General features: G+C 53.8%; 1 protein-coding gene across 6 annotated transcripts in view; it reads right to left on the reverse strand.

Annotated features, from left to right (window-relative positions):
• Positions 1-2,773: 2,773 nt before the first annotated feature.
• FGD3 (FYVE, RhoGEF and PH domain containing 3) overlaps positions 2,774-17,542 on the reverse strand; it is a 41,759-nt gene continuing 26,990 nt past the window's right edge. For 5 of the 6 annotated variants that reach the window (XM_070375268.1, XM_070375265.1, XM_070375269.1 and 2 more), the window contains 7 exons: positions 16,575-16,605; positions 15,547-15,654; positions 14,119-14,181; positions 6,371-6,493; positions 5,916-6,056; positions 3,989-4,135; positions 2,774-3,717 (listed from right to left, as the gene is read on the reverse strand). In XM_070375268.1, the coding sequence (XP_070231369.1) occupies positions 3,472-3,717; positions 3,989-4,135; positions 5,916-6,056; positions 6,371-6,493; positions 14,119-14,181; positions 15,547-15,654; positions 16,575-16,605 (859 nt within the window). In that variant the 3' untranslated portion in view covers positions 2,774-3,471. The remainder of the gene's footprint in view (positions 3,718-3,988; positions 4,136-5,915; positions 6,057-6,370; positions 6,494-14,118; positions 14,182-15,546; positions 15,655-16,574; positions 16,606-17,542) is intronic. The other variant, XM_070375267.1, reaches the window with a different exon arrangement.

The following is a 17,542-nucleotide window of genomic DNA, read 5'->3' on the forward strand; positions in this document are numbered from 1 at the left end:
GAGGGACACAGCCAACATCCCCCGTGGCCTTAGTGGGGACATGTTTTCCTCACACTGCAGGCAGCAGCCCCTGGAGGCACAGAAGACTCTTAGCTCAGGCCTTTGACTCCTGTGGCAGCTGGGTACCTCAGACCTTTTCCTGCCCTGACTGGCATTCTTTAGGACAGGGGATGGTCTCCTGTCCTGCAGGGTTGGGAGCTGGACTTGGGGAGGAGGAGATGATTGAAAAGAAGGAGAGTGGAGAAGCTAAAAGCCAGTGTGCATCCACCTCCCCGCTCTGTGGGTGGGCAGTGTGGTGTGGGCAGGCCCTGGGTTATGGGGACAAGATGAGGGTGGACAGATGTTGGCAATGTGTGCGTGGGAAGAAGCCCAGTCTCAAAGTCACCCAGACATATGCTGTGGAGACTCCAGGCAGGCATCCTGCTTTTCACAGTCCTTACTGGGGCATCCAGAGGGCTCAGGGCAGGCCAGATGCCCCTAGCCGAAGGGATCCCTGGAGCCATCCACTGGTCACCCACCCCATGACTTCAAACTCTATAATAGTTAACATTTATCGGGATGTATTATAAGAACATTCAAGTTTCTTTCATCTCCTGAAAAGCTGAAGCTCTGGCCACATAGGTCCATGCCTGTGTGGGCACAGTTGGCAGAAGTGCCCCTATATCACCATGACTGCTGGTGTGCCCCTCATGGGGGTTTGTGTTGAGATACCTGGCCCTATCTCTGTCTCTACCCTGGCCATCCCTATTGCAGCCAACTGGATCTATTAAGACCCCCAAGCCTGCCCCATGGCTCTCGCCTCCTGGAGCATCACCAAAAAAGACCCTGTGGAGACCCCATGACCAGGCCTTGTCTCCCCCAGGCTCCTTCTCCTCACTGTGCTCCTCCAGATCCTCCTTCTCCTCACTGGCTCCTCCAGATCTTGGTGGCCCTGCCCTTAACTTAGGCACCCTCTCTGTAACCCCTCCCCCAGCATGTCCTGGTCAGGAGTGAGGCTTCTGGGTACCTCCTGCCACCCCCCCCCCACCACCCACCCCCCCACACACACCCTGCTTCTGTCTTCCATGGCTGCACGCTTTCTTCTCAGTGTCTCAACGGGAATAGCCACTCCAAATAGGAATTTCCTTTCCTCTGGATCCTCAGGGCCCAGCTGTCCAAACTGGACAGTGAGGACATTTTTCCCAGTCCTGCTGCAGCCACAGCCGATGGAATGCCTCCTGCTTTCACCCTTGCAGTTGGCCCCAGGACACTCTCCGATGGACTGTGATGGAACGTAATGTCCTGGCGGACTCCGAGCTGCTAGGAACAGAATGGCCACCTCACCAGCCTTCCCATGTGCTGAGTGAGACAGGACCCTCATGAAATTACCGTGGACACCTGTATGCCAGCCCCCCCAAGCTGTTGGGTCAGAGAGGATAGGGCTCAGGCCTGCCCTGGTGCCCAAGAGCTCACTGGGGAACTGGTCATAATGGCAGAACCCACAGTGGCAGCCCTGGGTGAGGACCCTGAATAGGGGGCCCAGTCTTGACCCCTCAGACTGGCAGAGTGGCACCATGTCCAGTTGGTCAATTCTGGCTGTGCACTTGGTCTGGAGCTGTGGGACTCTTGGAGGTGTCCTTTCTGTGACTCAGTTTCCTCAGCTGTCAAGTGGGAACATCCTGGGATTCAGGTAAGATGGGAGTGTTACAGAGTTGACCCTGAGAAGGAGCCCCACTAGGCCCCCTCAGTCAGCGCATGAGGCAGAGAGAGCAGAGCTCCGAGGGAGAAGGGGCAGGACCAGTGGGGAGGGGCTGGCTGATCCCTTCACTGCCTCTGACACCTACCTTGGCTCCCTGGGTAGGACTTTGCTGTGTTTCCTTGAATAAGAGCACAGTTGGAAGGGCCTGGCCTCCCCTTCCCAGTGGGCAGGTTGCTGGTATCAAGTAGCGTCAGAACACCCACTGCAGGGTGGGTGGGCTGTCACAGATGCAGGACTGAGGCCCAGGTATACAGCTGCTGCAACATCCAGGCATCGCAGGGTGGGCACACAGGGCATGGCGCTGACTCGTGCATAAGCTCACCAGTGCCCTGCCCGCCTCACCTGTGTCTCCACCTGTGCTCTCTCCTACCTCGCCTGTACCTCACTGACCCTGCCTACCTTACCTATGCCCCACCACCTCACTTGGACTCTACTCACCTCACCTGGCCCTGTTATTCCTCACAGAGCCCAACCCCCACCTCACCCACGACCAGTCATCCATTTCTGGCTCTCACAATGGCCCTCTCAGCCTCCAGGTAGGTGCCCTGCAAGTCTGCCTACACCTGAGCAGTGACAGACATCCCTGCAGGGTATCTTGTGGATGTTGGAGAGATGGGGGTCCCAAGGGACTGGATACCCCTCAGTCATCACTCCCTAAGTCCCTCAGCTCTCTCCCAAGGCCCTCAGGGCTCTGGTCCAAATAGACCTTCCTGTTGACTTTGTGAGTGCCCAGCACCCCACGATCCCGTAGCTAAGTCTGGCTCTACTTGCTACAGGGGCAAACAGTCCTATCTACCCCAATAGCATGCTTAGGGACACAGCAATTGTCCAGGCATGGCACCTTGTCTGAGGCCTCGCCATCTGATGCCGCTGCATCCTGGGGCACCCACAGGGGTGTGACTTGCACCCTGCAGGCCTGTATGGGGGTCCAGGCCCCGATTACTGGCTGTGCCCCGTTACCCTCATTTTCCATCCAACCACCAGCAGGCCCACTGTGCGGAGACCCTGCCCCAAGGCTATGTCCACCTGTTGGCTGCCAGTATTTATTTATTTATGCAGATAAGCACTGTCCGCCACCCGCCAGGGGAGGCAGGCACAAATCTTGAGGCCCCACACAATGCCTGTGTGGTCCCCCTGTAGTTTTGCAGCATGGTTATTTAGGAACATACCACTCGCCCCCTTGGGCAACTCCAAATGGAGTGTCAAACTACAAGGCAGCACAATGCTGTGCCCAGTCGCCGGGAGAGGAAAGGGAAGAGAGGTGGAGTCCAGGGGCCAGGTCTGGTTCAGCTCGCATGCATGTAGATGGTGTGGATGGTGGGCAATCACTGGGAGGGATGGCATGACTGCAGACATCCACTAGGTGTCCCTGGGCACCGCCCATGAGCTCCTTCTGTCTTCGGCACAGGTGACTGCTCATGGCCCACTCAGACAGACTTCACTTGACAGTCACCCTACGCCCAACTCTGGGCCACACGACTGGGCCTGCAGGCAGAAGCCCAGCTCTTTGAGACATGCTGGATGACCTAAGCAGTTGGCTGCCCTTCTCTGGGCCTCATTTTTCTCCTCTCTGACATGGAGGAACCCTCCAGAGCCAAGTGCTGTGTGGCCTGTCGGCCCCTCAGAGGTCCAGGATCTCTTCATGCCCATGTGGAGCCTTGACATCACCTCTCAGAAGAGCATAGGCCCTGCTGTGGTGGCTGTACAGTTAGGAGACATGGCAGAGACTCAGCTCATGGGGCAGCTGGGGCCTGGGGCTGCTGGGCCCCCAGGCTGGCCTGGGATGAATGCCTATGGGCTGCTGAGCTGAGAGCCTCCAGCCACTGCTGCTGCAGCTCGGCAGACGGGGCGCTCAGGTACAAAGACTGCTGGGCCTGCTGCAGCTGCCACACGTGCCTGGCATCCAGTCTCTCTGCAGGGTCCAGCACACTCACCCTGCAGCCGGAGAGGGGGATGGCATGGAGCAGCTGCCCATCCTGCTGAAAAGTAGAGAAACGTCAGCACCCTAGCCTCTGGAGTCCTGGCATCACTAAATACTACCTCCCACAAGTGGGTAGCAGAAGGGTGATTCTGGACAGTCGGGGAAACAGGCCCTAGGGTCACGTGAGCCACCCTCCAAGTGAAGCTGGTCCCAGGCAGCATGGCCCAGGCCTATATGGGCACAGGCCTGAGGCCACGGGCCTGAGGTTCTGGTTGCCGGAGCAGGGTGAACCCCCACCCCCAACGTGGCCCAGTGGACAGAGCACACACCTGGCTGCCTTCGTGGAGGTGTAGCACCAACTCCAGGGAGTCTGACTCAGAGATGGCAGCCCACGCCTTGCTCCATGCTGTGCCGCCATCTGACACCTGCAGGGGGCCGCAGAGCAGGCTGGGTGGGGGCTCCGCAGCGACTGGCTTCTGGGAACGCAGAGGACAAGTCAGGTGAGTCTCACTTGTAAGAGCTACTCTCCTGGGGAAGCATCAGGGCCAAGGCTCTGGGGGGAGAGAGGCAGGAGGGGAAGACAGACTGGACAAAGGCCTAGGCCTAACTGACTTTGCCCAGGGTCACTGCAAAGCCACTTGGGGTTGGGCTGGACTCTCTAGGGAGTGAGACCACAAGAAAGGTCAAAGACAGAAATAAAGGCAGTAGGAAACACTGGAACTGCAGGAAACCAGAATGTGGTGGCTTTTGTGATTTATCTGTACACACACACACATAGGTAAACACCCCTCACACATAACACCACACACATACCACACACATGCACACACACACACACACCCATACCACCCCCCAACACCCACACACACCTCACACACCACACACACACATTCATTCACATATACATCATACATCACACACGCCCTTCTCTCTCTTCTGATGTGTTTAGAGCAGTCATGGACACAACCCCTAGGTCATCAGAAAATCCCTCAGACACACCTGATAAAACTGGTTCCTGCTTGGACCTGGGACACGGGTCTCCCAGATACAGCATTTAAAATGCATGGATGAGAAGGCCAAGGGAGCTGTGCAAGGGACCCCTCTCTCCTCTGTCAAGATAATTCTACACTCAGTTCTAATACACCGATGCACTTAACCTCTAAGACATACAGAGACTCTAACTGGGGCTCTAATCAGAGTCCTGACCCACCTGGATAACCTTCCCTAGAGCCTTTGGGAAGAGAAATGTTATAAACATTATAAATAGCTTCCCAGAATATCCCAATGTGCAGCTGGCCTTGAGAATCATGGACTATGTTATGTGGAGAGAATGCAAAAATGCACTTTTTTGGAAAGCCATATTCTCTTTTTTCCAGCTTTCCTGTTACCTCATCAAATAGGGACAGTGCCCTTCAAGGAAGGCCTGGAGGGCAGCAACCATCTCCAGAGAACAGGAGGTGAGAAGGAGGCAGGTGTCCTCACTGCCCCCACCACCCTGATGGCTTGGTCAAGGTGGGAGCAACATCTCACTTCAGCAGGGCCTCCAGGCCTTCAATGAGGGTGACCGTGAGTGAAGATGAAATGTGTTCCCATCTGCTGTGGGCTGAACTGTCTGCCCTTAAACCCATATGTTGAAGCCCTAAGTGCCAGCCCCGCACCCCCCCACTCCCCACCCCCCCCGCCCCGCCACACACACACACACACACAGTGAGACTGTGTTTGGAGATGAGGCCTCTAAGGAGGTAATTAAGTTAAAATGAGGTTATATGTATGGGCTCCAATCCAATATGATCAGTTTTCTCATAAGTAGAGATTAGGATATCCATAGAGAGAGCACCATGTGAAGACAAAGGGAGATTAAGCCCATCGACAAACCAAGGAGAGAGACCTCAGTTGAAACCAGCTTGCTGATCCCTTGATTTCAGAATTCCAGCCTTAAGGACTATGATGAAATAAGTTTCTGTTGTTTAAGCTGCCCAGCCTGTGGTATTTATTATTCAGCCTGAGCTGACTAAAGCACCATCTAACTCCAGGGTGCAAATGATTCCCAAGCTCTCAACCATGACTAGATCCTATGAAGCCCAACATGCACACAGGAGATATTTGGCATTCAGTTGCTAGCTGCCTGCAGTGGCCTACAGATCCAACTGAGCCTCATCAGTCCTGGCCCAGGAAAGCCAACAGCTCTGGGAGCACCATCTATCAAGGCTTCTGAGGCCTTGTGTCTGGAAGGCTCACCAGACCCAGCCCACCTACCTCTGTGCTCTGCTTGGGCTCCAGGGGCTCCTCAAGGCTGAGGTTCAAGTGGGCCACTGGCTGGGTCAGGAAACACTCTTTGCAGACACGGCTCTGCCTGCCGTTCTCAGCCTTGAATTCAGAGCACTTCCCACAGATGACCTGCAAGACAAGGGCACCTGTGATCCTACCACCCAGGGACAGAAGACTGTCCAGAAGGAGGCTGGAAGGGCCACAGTGACCAAGAGAGATGTGACATCATGTGGAGGGGAAGAGCTTGCCCATGAGCCAGGGGGATCAGGAGCCTTGTCCAGCAGGCAGAGACCCCGAGGCTGGACCCCTTTGGGCCTCCAGGCCCTGCCTTCTTGCTCGGAGGGTCCAGAATCCAGGGGGTCTGTGTGCATGGAAAGAAGATTGGGAGGAGGAATAAAGCACATGGAGGTCCCAACAGTTGGCCTCCTCCCATCTGGACTTACCGCTCCACATAGCTTGCAGTGGTGTTTCCTTTTGGTGATGGAGTTGAAGGTCTCACCACAGCTGCTGCAGCCCTGCTTCTCCTTGTCACGTCTGGTCTTAGAGGACCCTCTCCTGGGCTCAGACTGTTGGAGGCAAACCGCTGCAGTCAGCTTCCCAGCACGTGTGGAGTGGCAGCCGTGTGACACACAGGCAACGCACATGCGGGGCAAGAAAGCTGGACGTGCAGAAGGGAATTGAGCAGGAGCCACGTTGGCCATGGCCCCCTGTTCAGCCCCGCTCCCCAGAAGCTGCCCTGCTATCACACAGAGTGAAATTCCAAGGGGATCAGGAATTCTATGCTTAGAATGACCTGGCCCTCCACAAAGGTCAGTGACGTAACCCTGCCGTGTCTGCAGAGATAACAACCGGAACCCACACCAGGGGAAATGGTGGCTGCTCTGCAGCAAAGTCCAGACGCCGAGGACCGGGTGTCTGCACCCAGCATCCGGCCAGGTGGCCCTTGCTTCCACACTCTTATCCTGCACTGGGCCCCAGAGCGTGGTGCCTGCAGTTGCCCACCCAACACGTGTGAGAGTGCTCTCCTGGGGTGGAGGAGTAGGGTCAGGGGGCTGGACTCCCCTCTCTGTCTCCTCTGATGCTGCCTGAATTTCCCACAAAGGAGGGCACTGATGAGTCTTTTCAGCAAGAGAAGAGAAACAACAGGAAGTCATGAAACATAATGTGGTGTGTGTTCAGAGAGGTTAAAAGACCTTTGAGACAAGTCACAAGAACACACTACAAAATTCTTTTACTTTTGTTTTGCTTTCTTTAACGTATAAACAAGCTGTTTTGTGTAAGGTTTCTCAAAAAGATTTATAAGAACCACATCAAAGTCCTTGGAGCCAAGAGGAATTGGGAGTGGCAGGCAGCAATGGGAGAGAGGTTTTCATTTTCTTCTATCACTGTACTTTTTTCTTAAAAGTATTCATTCCTTTTATGGTAAGCATACATTTACAAATTTTTAAAAAATCTGATGCAGTTTAAAATAAAGGAACAGGTGCATAAATCATGCATGGGAGGTAGATGTCAAGGCGACGTATCGGAAAATTAAAGGTGTTGAGTTCTATAGCTAAGGGAAACAAGCAAATAGCAAAATAACAGACAGTAGCATATGATGTTTATACCGAAAAGGGTACATGCATGAAAAAAAGACTGGAAGGAAGCACACCCTGATGATCCTATTGGCTGTTTGGGGTAGAGTTACTCTTATCTGACTCTCTTATCTGGATTGTCTCAATTGTTCACCAGAACGGCTTGTGAAAGGAGAAGAAAACCAAAAAACATATAGAAAGCAAATCAGTCACTCACTGACCAGCACCCCCAAACCCCCACCCCCCACCTCACACTCCCATTGAGGACTGTGTCCCCTCTGCGCTATGAACAGAAGTTTGAGAGCTGGTGTGGTCTGCTCTGGCCACCTACACCCTGGCCATAGTGACATCAACTGTGTCTAGGACCCCAGCCCCATCTGATGCAACGGCTTGGGAGGTGAGTGGGAGGCAGGCAGGAGTGAGGGTGGGAGTGGGCACTGCCCATGCACTGAGGCTGGGATGGGGGCTCAGAAGTGTTGTCTGATTAGGTTTCTCCATCTGATTAGCAATAGTGCAAGTTAGGGGATAACTCCCAGGCCCCTGCCCTGCCCCTCATCAGCCGTGAGACCCTGCATGAGTCACTTTTCCTCTCCAAGCCTGGTTCCTCATCTGTAAAGTGGAGTAAGGGACAAAGCACAAAGCTGAAGTTGCTCCAGACAGATGAGGCGGGGCTCGCTGCCCGTTATTTCTACTTCGGTGTGTCCAAAACTTCTATAATAAAAATCTGAACAAAATAAACTAGAAATATGTTTAATATAAACTCTGCAAACTTAAGGAGAAAGAGATGCACTGGTCAGGGGTGAGGAGACAGAAAGGAGGGGCTTGTGCTGAATTGTGTCCCCCAAAAGTCATAGTTTGCAGTTCTAACCCCCAGCACCTTGGAACGTGACTGTAATTGGAGAGAGGGCCTTAAAAGAGGTGATTAAAGTAAAATGAGGTCACTTGGGTGGGCCTTAATCCAACATAACTGGTGTCCTTATAAGAGGAGATTAGGACATGGACACGCTCAGAGGCAAGACTACGTGAAGACACAGGGAGAAGATGGCTATCTATATGCCAAAGAGAGATGCTGTAAACAAGAAAAGAACAAAGAGTGTTACTCATCATCCAGTTATATAAGGTTCAGGCACAACCTCTGCAGTCATGACAGTGTGGCCAGAATGAAAAAGCAAGAGGAGACATTCTGTGCGTTGGAGAAACAGGCCCCGAGATAGATGCACATCTCAGAAAGAATTTCAAAGACCTCAGATTCTTGTATCTTCCCATGTACAGAAAAACACCAAAAGTGTTCACTTGAGATATGTGTTCTTTATGATTAGCAGTCATCTTTTACTAAGATAGATGTCTGTCTACATGTATGTCCTAGCCAAAATAAATCCATTCATATCCTGGCTCCTCCCCTCCTCTCTTAGAATCAGTTTCTCAGAGCTGTCTGCTGGGCTACAGTCTTCAGTAAGACCGTGAATAAAACTTAAATTCAACTCTTAAGTTGTATGTTTTTCTTTAAGTCAACAGGCCTCCGGAGAAACCAGCCCTGCCAACACCTTGATCCTGGATTTGCAGCCTTCAGAACTGTGAGCGAATAAGTGTCTGTGGTGCTTTGTTAAGCAGCCTGAACACAGGCCTATGCTCCCCAGCTCTGCTGCCTCTGCTCATAGTCCCCACTGTGGGCCCCACCACTGTGAGGCCAGCTCCAGCCACCTGGTACTAGGAGCCGTGAGACAGCTGGTGCCTCTGAGGGTGACAGGAACACTTATTCCGCCCAAGACCCCCCTACCCCGCCACCTTCTCCTCCATCTCATGACCCCTGGCCCCATGGACACTGGGCTTAAGATGTCCCCCTCTGTTTATTCCATGCAGCTCAGGACCTCAGAGCTCTGTGGGTGGAGAATGGGCGGCACAGACCCAACAAGCAACGCTGATGCTCCCCACAGCCGCACGTCTCACCCAAGGCCACCCTGCCATCCGACACGGGCCACCAGCCACACTGTAGCCCTGAGACACATTTGTCTGCCCCACTCAGGGTTCCTTCTTTGGAGACCATCTCCAGAACTGCTAGGGCTCAGACAAGAGGAGGGAAGGGAGGGGCCATCCACCGGTCTGCAGCAGCTGCAGCAGCCCCAGCCCTCCACCAACCTTCAAGGTGACCCTGTCATTCCCATTTTCCAGGTGAGGACACCAAGGGCACGTGGGATGGGCGTGGTCAGAGGTAGGGTGGCTGGATCCACTGGCTTGCCTTCAAGCCCTGACGTATGCCACAGAACCTCAGCTCTCCAGACCCTGAAAACAGCGCTGCACAATTGCAGAGAACACCAGGGGACCAAAGGGGCTTCTGGGGTATCCCTGAGGGCCAGGGGGTAGGCAGGGGGCTGGAGGGGCAGGGCTGGCCCACAAGATGGAGGAGAGGCTGTAGTGGGCCAGAGGTGTGTGGCCATGAGCTTGACCTGTGAAGGTCACCAGGACAGCAGGGACCCTGCCCTGGCCAAAGGGACAGAGGGCAGTTCCCAGAGCAGGGCATCTTGGGGCTGGGGCTCAGCAGAGCAACCCTCCTGGCTTCCTTTGTCAGGCAGCAGCTCAGTGCTCAGATAGAGTTCAGGCTAGGTACCAGCTCCCTGCATGCTGAGGACTATAAGCCACTGTGGCCCACCACTGATGCACTACCCCACCAAAAGCTGGTGACCAGGTGGCTGGGGTGAGCCCACCTGCGTTGCTGGGGACAGGTCTTGGCCAACCATACTTCCTGTTTGGATGAGGATACAGAATAGGCCAACAAAAGGGAGAGGCTTAGATTTTCTCTCTGGGTGTGGAGACATTGGAAAGGCTGGGCCAAGTCTAACCGGGGAGGTGTGGAACCGTGGCTTTCTCCACTAACAGCCAAGTGACTCCACCCGCAGTGCTCCAAACACACAAGTGTGGGCCTGGGAGGACATATGTGCCAAGGCCTGTTTCACGAAGCGTTTTCTCTTCAGCAGATTCACTTACAAAGCAGGGAAGCAGGAGGAAAATTCAGGTTAAGAAGTGGGTCCCAAACAGTGGTCCTGACAACCGGCCCCGGAAGACAGAGCCACACAGTTATCATCCGTCCTGAAGGGTGTGGACATTGGCCTACGTCTCAGGCCCTGCCCAGTGAGGCCCAGCCCCTCTTCCTCTTGTGGGCAGCTCTGTCCCAGGGCCCTGGAGGGTGGGTTGTACTAAATTTGTGCATGCTGAGGAGACGGTGGCAGGGGTGGGGCCTTCCTCGGCATCATGCAGGGGTCCATGTGTGGTCACGGTGGGTCAGGGACTCTGACATTTCTGTGCTTCTGAGAAGAGAGATGTAACTTTTACAGAACAGGGAAGTCTTTGGCTTCTGCAAGGCCCCCTTGCAAAACTTCCTGGTTTAGCTTCTCTTAGGAAAGACGGCTTGTGGAAATTGTGTGTCTGAGGACAGCACCAGGAAATCAAACCAGCACACCAAGAGTGAAGTTACATTTCCTCTCCAAAAGCTTACATCTGGCATGTTGTAGCAAAGATCACTCTTTCTAGTGTCAGAATTAAAACCCACTTTTGGGTACTTTCCACAAATATCCACTGAGTACGTCTTGGACTCGCCTTATACAGCGGGAGCTTCACTGAGTTGCCCTGGGTCCACTAAAATCTGTGCTCACCAGAGACACAAATGAGAAGAACCATGGCCAGGCCACATGTGCCGGGGCCAGAGCTACGAGTCTGTTGCTAACAGATGTCTGTCTATTGTAGGGCCCTGGCCTGGCTTGGGTGGGTAAAGGGACTGGGACAAGGAGGCCTGAACTTGAACTGTGATCTCAAGCATCTGCGAGTCAGAGACACTGCAGAGCCCTGAGAAGACTGAGCCCCAGGTGGGAGAAAGAGGGGCGGCCTGCTCATCCACTGACTGAGTGTCGCTGTCACTGCCCCGCAGGCTGCAGCCTGGCCTGGACAGAACCCTGGGTTGGGCTGAGGCCCTGACCCTCAGGGGCTCTCAGTTACCTTTTCACCTATAAAAGGAGTTGGGCGACCAACTGGAGGGGCACCCAAGTGGCCAACAGGCATCTGACATAGTTTCTCTCTCTCTTCCTCCTATCCAGGAGAAGGTAGGGGTGGAGGGTGAGGAATTGCCCAAGGCCTCATGTCAGGACCCAGTCACAGGTTAAAACATTAAACATGTGGCTTTCAGGTCCTTCCAGCTAGAAGATTCTCCAGTGGGCACTGCCTGCCCTGTGTGCCAGCCACACCTCCTGCTTCTCTCTCCCTGCCTTGGCACTGGATCCTCCTCGGTGCCTCCTCCCTAACCATGCAGCCTGCAGCCATTCCACTTCTCCTTGCATCCCAGGGCTGAGGCCTGCTATGGACTCACCCAACAAAGAATGGGGGTTGCTCATGGCTCTTGATGCCTTGTAGCCCACCCCAGGCCGAGGGTCAGATAGCAGAGGGCCCTGCATGGGGCCCAGCTCAGCTCCCCTGTGGAGGCAGGGAGAGGCAGTGCTTTATGCAAAGGGCCAGCATCAGGCTGTCAGAGACCCCTGGCCAAGGGACCCAGGGGCCAATTGGAAAACTGCAGAGGCCCCATCTGTCATTTCTCTCTGGTCAGTTACACAGAGGAAGCCTGAACGTGCGGATTCTTGTCATGACATTCCTAGACGTTCCCGAAAGGAGCCCAGTAGCACAGTGCAAGCCTTACGTGTACAGTTTTGTGATTCATAAAGCTTATAATGGGCTGCTTCATGAGGGAAACACTTGTCAGTGATCCTGGGGTCAGCTGTGAAGGCCTCACAGATGAGGCATTCTGCACAGAGGGGGCAGCAGGTACACAGGCCCTGGGACATGGCTAAGTGAGGGGGACCAGGGCGTGGTCGGGGAGGGTGGGCTGGAAAGAAGGCAATGCGAGACAGGGTCACGATGTGGGAAGCCCCTCAGGGAGTTTGAAGGGCTGTGATAAGACCATCTCTCCCCTACTGACCACGCGGCTTTTAGATTTCCTGACTTTGAGTTCAAACAAATTAGCGCAGGCTGCTTCTGACCCCCCAGCATACTGTGTGGCAGAAGTATCACTCAAATAAGGGGGCTCCTTCCTCTCAATTGGTCCCTGAACCCCACCATGCTCTAGAAAAGCTGTATCTTTCCCTCAGAGCCCAAGAACTTCTCAAGGGTTTCCCAGTGCCTGCAATCCAAGACATGTCAGGTCAGGGGTCATGTGTGACCTCGCAAAGCCTCTGCTCTTGTAACAGAGCCGGGGGGACACTGGTGCATCTGTTCTGGGGCCTCAGCAGGGGCTCAGTGCTATCAATGCATGGATGTTGTGGGAGGAGGAGATTAGTTTTCTTACTAAAAATCTAAGTCAGGACAGGAACACTTACTCCCCATAACAAGCTAGGCAGCTGTCCCTCCCTCTGCTGCTGTCCCAGGAAAGTCCAGTCACACCACAAAGTCTGGAGTCGAAGGCTAGGTCTCCTCACCTGTCAAGCCCATTTCCGCTTCCTAAAATGAGTTGTCCTTCACAACCGCCAACCCAGGATGGCGGTAATGACCAGCAGGGTGGCACTTGTAGCCAGAAAAGAAGGAGCTCTAGAAGCTGGTGCTAAATTCAGGCAGACTTTGCTGTCCGACTGGGGTGCACCTGCCCCGAAGGGAATGGTCCTGATAAGGGTGTGAGAAAGAGAAGTGGGGGAGGGAAGGAGAGGCAGGCATGGAGGAGAGAAGGTGGGGACAGTACTGACCCACCCACAGGAGATGTTCCTTTCTAGGAGCAAATACCCTGTTGGGTGTCAGGCTGGGCCTCAGGCCCCCACTCGTTCTTTCGAGCCTGGAAAACTGAGGAACAGGGCCAGGTGGGGCTCGTGGTAAAGAATCTGCCTGGAGATGCTAGTTCGATCCCTGGGTTGGGAAGATCCCCTGGAGAAGGAAACGGCCCCCCCTCCAGTATTCTTGCCTGGAAAATCCTATGGACAGAGGAGCCTGGAGGGCTACAGTCCATAGGGTCACAAAGAGTTGGACATGACTGAGCGTGCACACACAAGGGCAAAGCAGGGGTGCCCAGGAGAATCCCCTCTCAGGATGCGGGGCACAGCACCTCCCTGGGAGTCTAGGGTTATAACTGTCATCAGACTTCATGACGATTAGGCCCCGTGGTTAATAACGATGCTCCCCTGTACTGCATACTCCCTGCACGCAAGGCAAGCACATTTGCCCTCCTGCTTAATCTCCCAACCAACAGAGTGGGCGGGGCTCAGGCATAGTCCCATGGCCTGGCCCTGTCAGAGTGGGGACAGGACACAGGCCGTCCCTGGACACACCATCTTTGCCCACACTGACTGAGCATCCTGAGGGCCAGGCACCACCTTGATGCACATTGATCCAGGGCTATTCTATTCATGGTAAAGAGCACAAGTCTTCAGAAGATCTTAGCTGTCTAACCTCCACCCACCCCAAAAAATGGACATTTGGGTCCCAGCAGGCTTACTCCAGCCCTCTCCCGACAGGCCCCAGAGGCCATCACTGTAAGGACGCAGGTCTCATGGAGTAGGGGGAAGGCTTACCCCTAAGGACTCACCCTCAGGTCACCCTGATCTGACCCCAACTTCTACCTCCCACCCATGCCAACAGCTGAGGGGGTCACTCACCCCTGAAACTCCCCCTCCACTGTTGGCTGGCACTGCAGGCACCTCGGAGCTGGGGCTCATCATCTGGAAGGGACAGAGACAGCTGGCATGAGCAGAGGTTCCATGGCCACATGCTGACATCCAGTGTAATGTTGGAACACCACCATTTCTTCTGTCTGATCACAGGGTCAGGAGAAAGACGGTTGGGGCCTAGCATTTGCTATAATTCTGACAATCAGCCCCTCCCTGGCCTGGCTGAGGACTGAAGGCATCCCAGGAGAGTTATCATTTCCTAGCTGGGGGTGGGGGAAGGTGGGCAGGTATGAAGCTTCTCAAGGTCCGTTGGGCCTGGCTGGCTACATCACACCACGTGAGGTGGCCCTGGGTTCTAGCTCCTTCCTCTGGCATTCATGGAGAGCTCAGTGCCCTGCCTTCTATGGTCAGGCTCTGCCTCTGCATCGACTTTAATAGCAGGTATGGGGTGGGGCAGGGGGATTCTGTTTTCAGGTCACCTCTGTTCAAGCTAGGAGACAGAGCTTTTCCTGCCTGGGGATGACACAAAGTTTTCTTCCAAAATAGTCCAGAAAGCAGACAAAATGGAGATTTGATGCAAATATTAAGTGGATAACGAGGTGGCCTGTGGGCCACAGGGAGGACCAACCAGGCCTGGTGTCTGGGACACTGAGCTGTTGAGCCAGTCTGGGCTGGGCATCAGGGATGTCTCTGAGGCCTCTCACCATGAAGTCACGTTTGGTTGTGCCCACACAGAGAGTCCCTTGGACTGCAAGGAGATCCAATCAGTCTATTCTGAAGGAGATCAGCCCTGGGATTTCTTTGGAAGGACTGATGCTAAAGCTGAAACTCCAGTACTTTGGCCACCTCATGCGAAGAGTTGACTCATTGGAAAAGACTCTGATGCTGGGAGGGATTGGGGGCAGGAGGAGATGGGGACGACAGAAGATGAGATGGCATCACCAACTCGATGGACATGAGTTTGAGTGAACTCCGGGAGTTGGTGATGGACAGGGAGGCCTGCCATGCTGCGATTCATGGGATCTCAAAGAGTCAGACATGACTGAGCAACTGAACTGAACTGAACACAGAGGGGATGGCCAGGGCCTAGGGCCACCTATCTGGCCGTGGGTGGGGATCCTGCTTCCCTGCTCTCCCCAGGCCTGGGGGCGACTCCCCATTGGGAGGAAGCCACCCCTGCTGATATGATCACAGCCCCTAGTGCACGTGAGAGGACAGCAGATCACGTAGCAGCTTCATCCAGCCCTGTCTTTCCCTCCCTCCATTCTGAGCGCCGACCACACCTGCAGGGAGCAGAGGTCCCCACATGGATGCTCAGTAAAGGTGGGCACAAGGAGAGTGTGGGGACCAACTTCCCTCCCAGATACCAGTCCTTGCGGAAAGGGCCTAGGTCACCCAACAGGTACTGGCTCTCACAGGGGGTTCTGGGGTGAGGGGGGAATTCTCATCCTGGCTGAAGGAGCCACTGAAGGCCTTGAAAGTCTGGCTGTTCTGCTTGTGCTTCTCAATGGTGGCTTGAATGACCTGAAACAACCACAGAGAACAAGGGCCCTCAGAAAGCATTTCAGGAAGGTCAGGACAGGGTCCTATGGTCATTGCCTTTCCCCCTGACCAACAGCTTCACATTTCGGCAATAGCCCCCCCATAAGGTGAGGAAACAAGGCTCAGGGATGTGACCAGTGACTGACAAGGTCCCCACTCCAGTTCCCATGGATCCCAATGCCACCCCACATGCAGTGCTCCAAGCCCAAAGCAGACACTCTCTGGGAACCTTTTATATGGATTTGAGGCCGTGTTTTCATTTCCTGCAACTGCATTACCATCTAGTATCTGTTTGAATTTCCTTTTTCTCCTCTCACTCAGATTTCTCTTCTATGAATTTTGTGAGCCACACTTCACTAATGGTTAGCATTTGGCCTGGTGGTGGTCTGCCCACCCTGCTCACTGCCTTGGTCTTCACACTGCCTTGGCCCTCCTGACCGATATCCCCGCCATGGCCAGCTCTGAGCTGAGCCTGTTCTGGCTGCCCCATGATGCTGCCTGGCCTGTCACTGGAAGTGCAGACTCCATCCTGGAAGTCAAACTGCTCTTTCCACACAATGCATCGCTCCTGCCAGCCATGGAGAGAAAGGTGACAAGGACCCGCCTTCAAACTTCCAGCCAGTAGGGATTCTCCCCAGGGTGAAGGCACCTCCCTGCATTCCCACTTCCAGGCCTTTACATTTATTTGTTTACTGAAGAGGAGCCCCAAATAAGAGAATGGATTCAAACTTTGGATTCTGAAGGTACTTAGAAGCTTGGTCAATCCACCACTTCAAGGTTGATAGATGGATGGGCAACACCTGAAGGGCCACAGGGCCATCCCATCCCTTGCTCCAGAATGAAATGACTATGCTGCTCAAGACTTTGGTCATTTGGTGACTTTAAAACTTTAGGAGCTTTACCTGAATCCATTCTTTCTTCTCCTCTTCCGTCCTATAAAAGCCAAAACAGTATTTTATTAATTTTGTCTTGAAAGTGAAAGTGAAGTCACTCAGTCTTGTCGAACTCTTTGCAACCCCATAGGCTGTAGCCTACCAGGCTCCTCCATCCATGGGATTTTCCAGGCAAGAATACTGGAGTGGGTTGCCATTTCCTTCTCCAGGGGAGCTTCCTGATCCAGGGATCGAACCCGGGTCTCCCACATTGTAGGCAGACGCTTTACCAGCTGAGCCACCAGGGAAGCCCTAATTTTGTCTTAGATACCTAATTTTGTCTTAGATACTATAAACCATTGACTCCTCTCAGCTCTGCAGCAAACGCCTGAGCTGCTCACTGCCTGGAAGTACAATTCAAGGCTTGGAAGAGTGGCCCCACAGGCTGTGGGACAATGAGGCCAGTATCACCAAGTGCAGCCGGGTTGAGTGTGACCAAGTGGAGTTAGATATGGCCATGTGGGTTCAGGACGGTTCAGGTGTGCCCAGACGAAGTCAGGTGTGACTGTATGTGGTTAAGCTTGGTATGCAGAGCCCTCTGCAATGGATGTAAATCAACACCTCCCTGGGCCACAGTGGGTCATAGATGGGCTCTCCCACGTACTGCTGCAAGTCAGAGAGAGCCTGGCACCACCTTACAAGGTAGTGTGATAATAGCCACCAAAATTTAAAGTGGACGTGCTACTCTTTGGCCAGCAATTCCTCTTCAAGAATCTGTCAGATGTACATAACAACACATCTGTACAAAGCTTGGTTCATGGACACTGCTTGCAGCACCATTTGCAACAACAAGACCCCAGAGGAGCCTAGATGCCCATCAGTGGGAACCAGCCAATGACCATAGTGGAAAATTATCCTACTTTAGAAAATGATGATCATATATGGGATGATTTCTAATAAATTAAGTGAAAAAAGCAAGATGCAGAACAAACTAGACA

Source organism: Bos mutus, chromosome 8 (assembly GCF_027580195.1).
Source record: "Bos mutus isolate GX-2022 chromosome 8, NWIPB_WYAK_1.1, whole genome shotgun sequence".
NCBI classification, from domain to species: Eukaryota; Metazoa; Chordata; class Mammalia; order Artiodactyla; family Bovidae; genus Bos; species Bos mutus.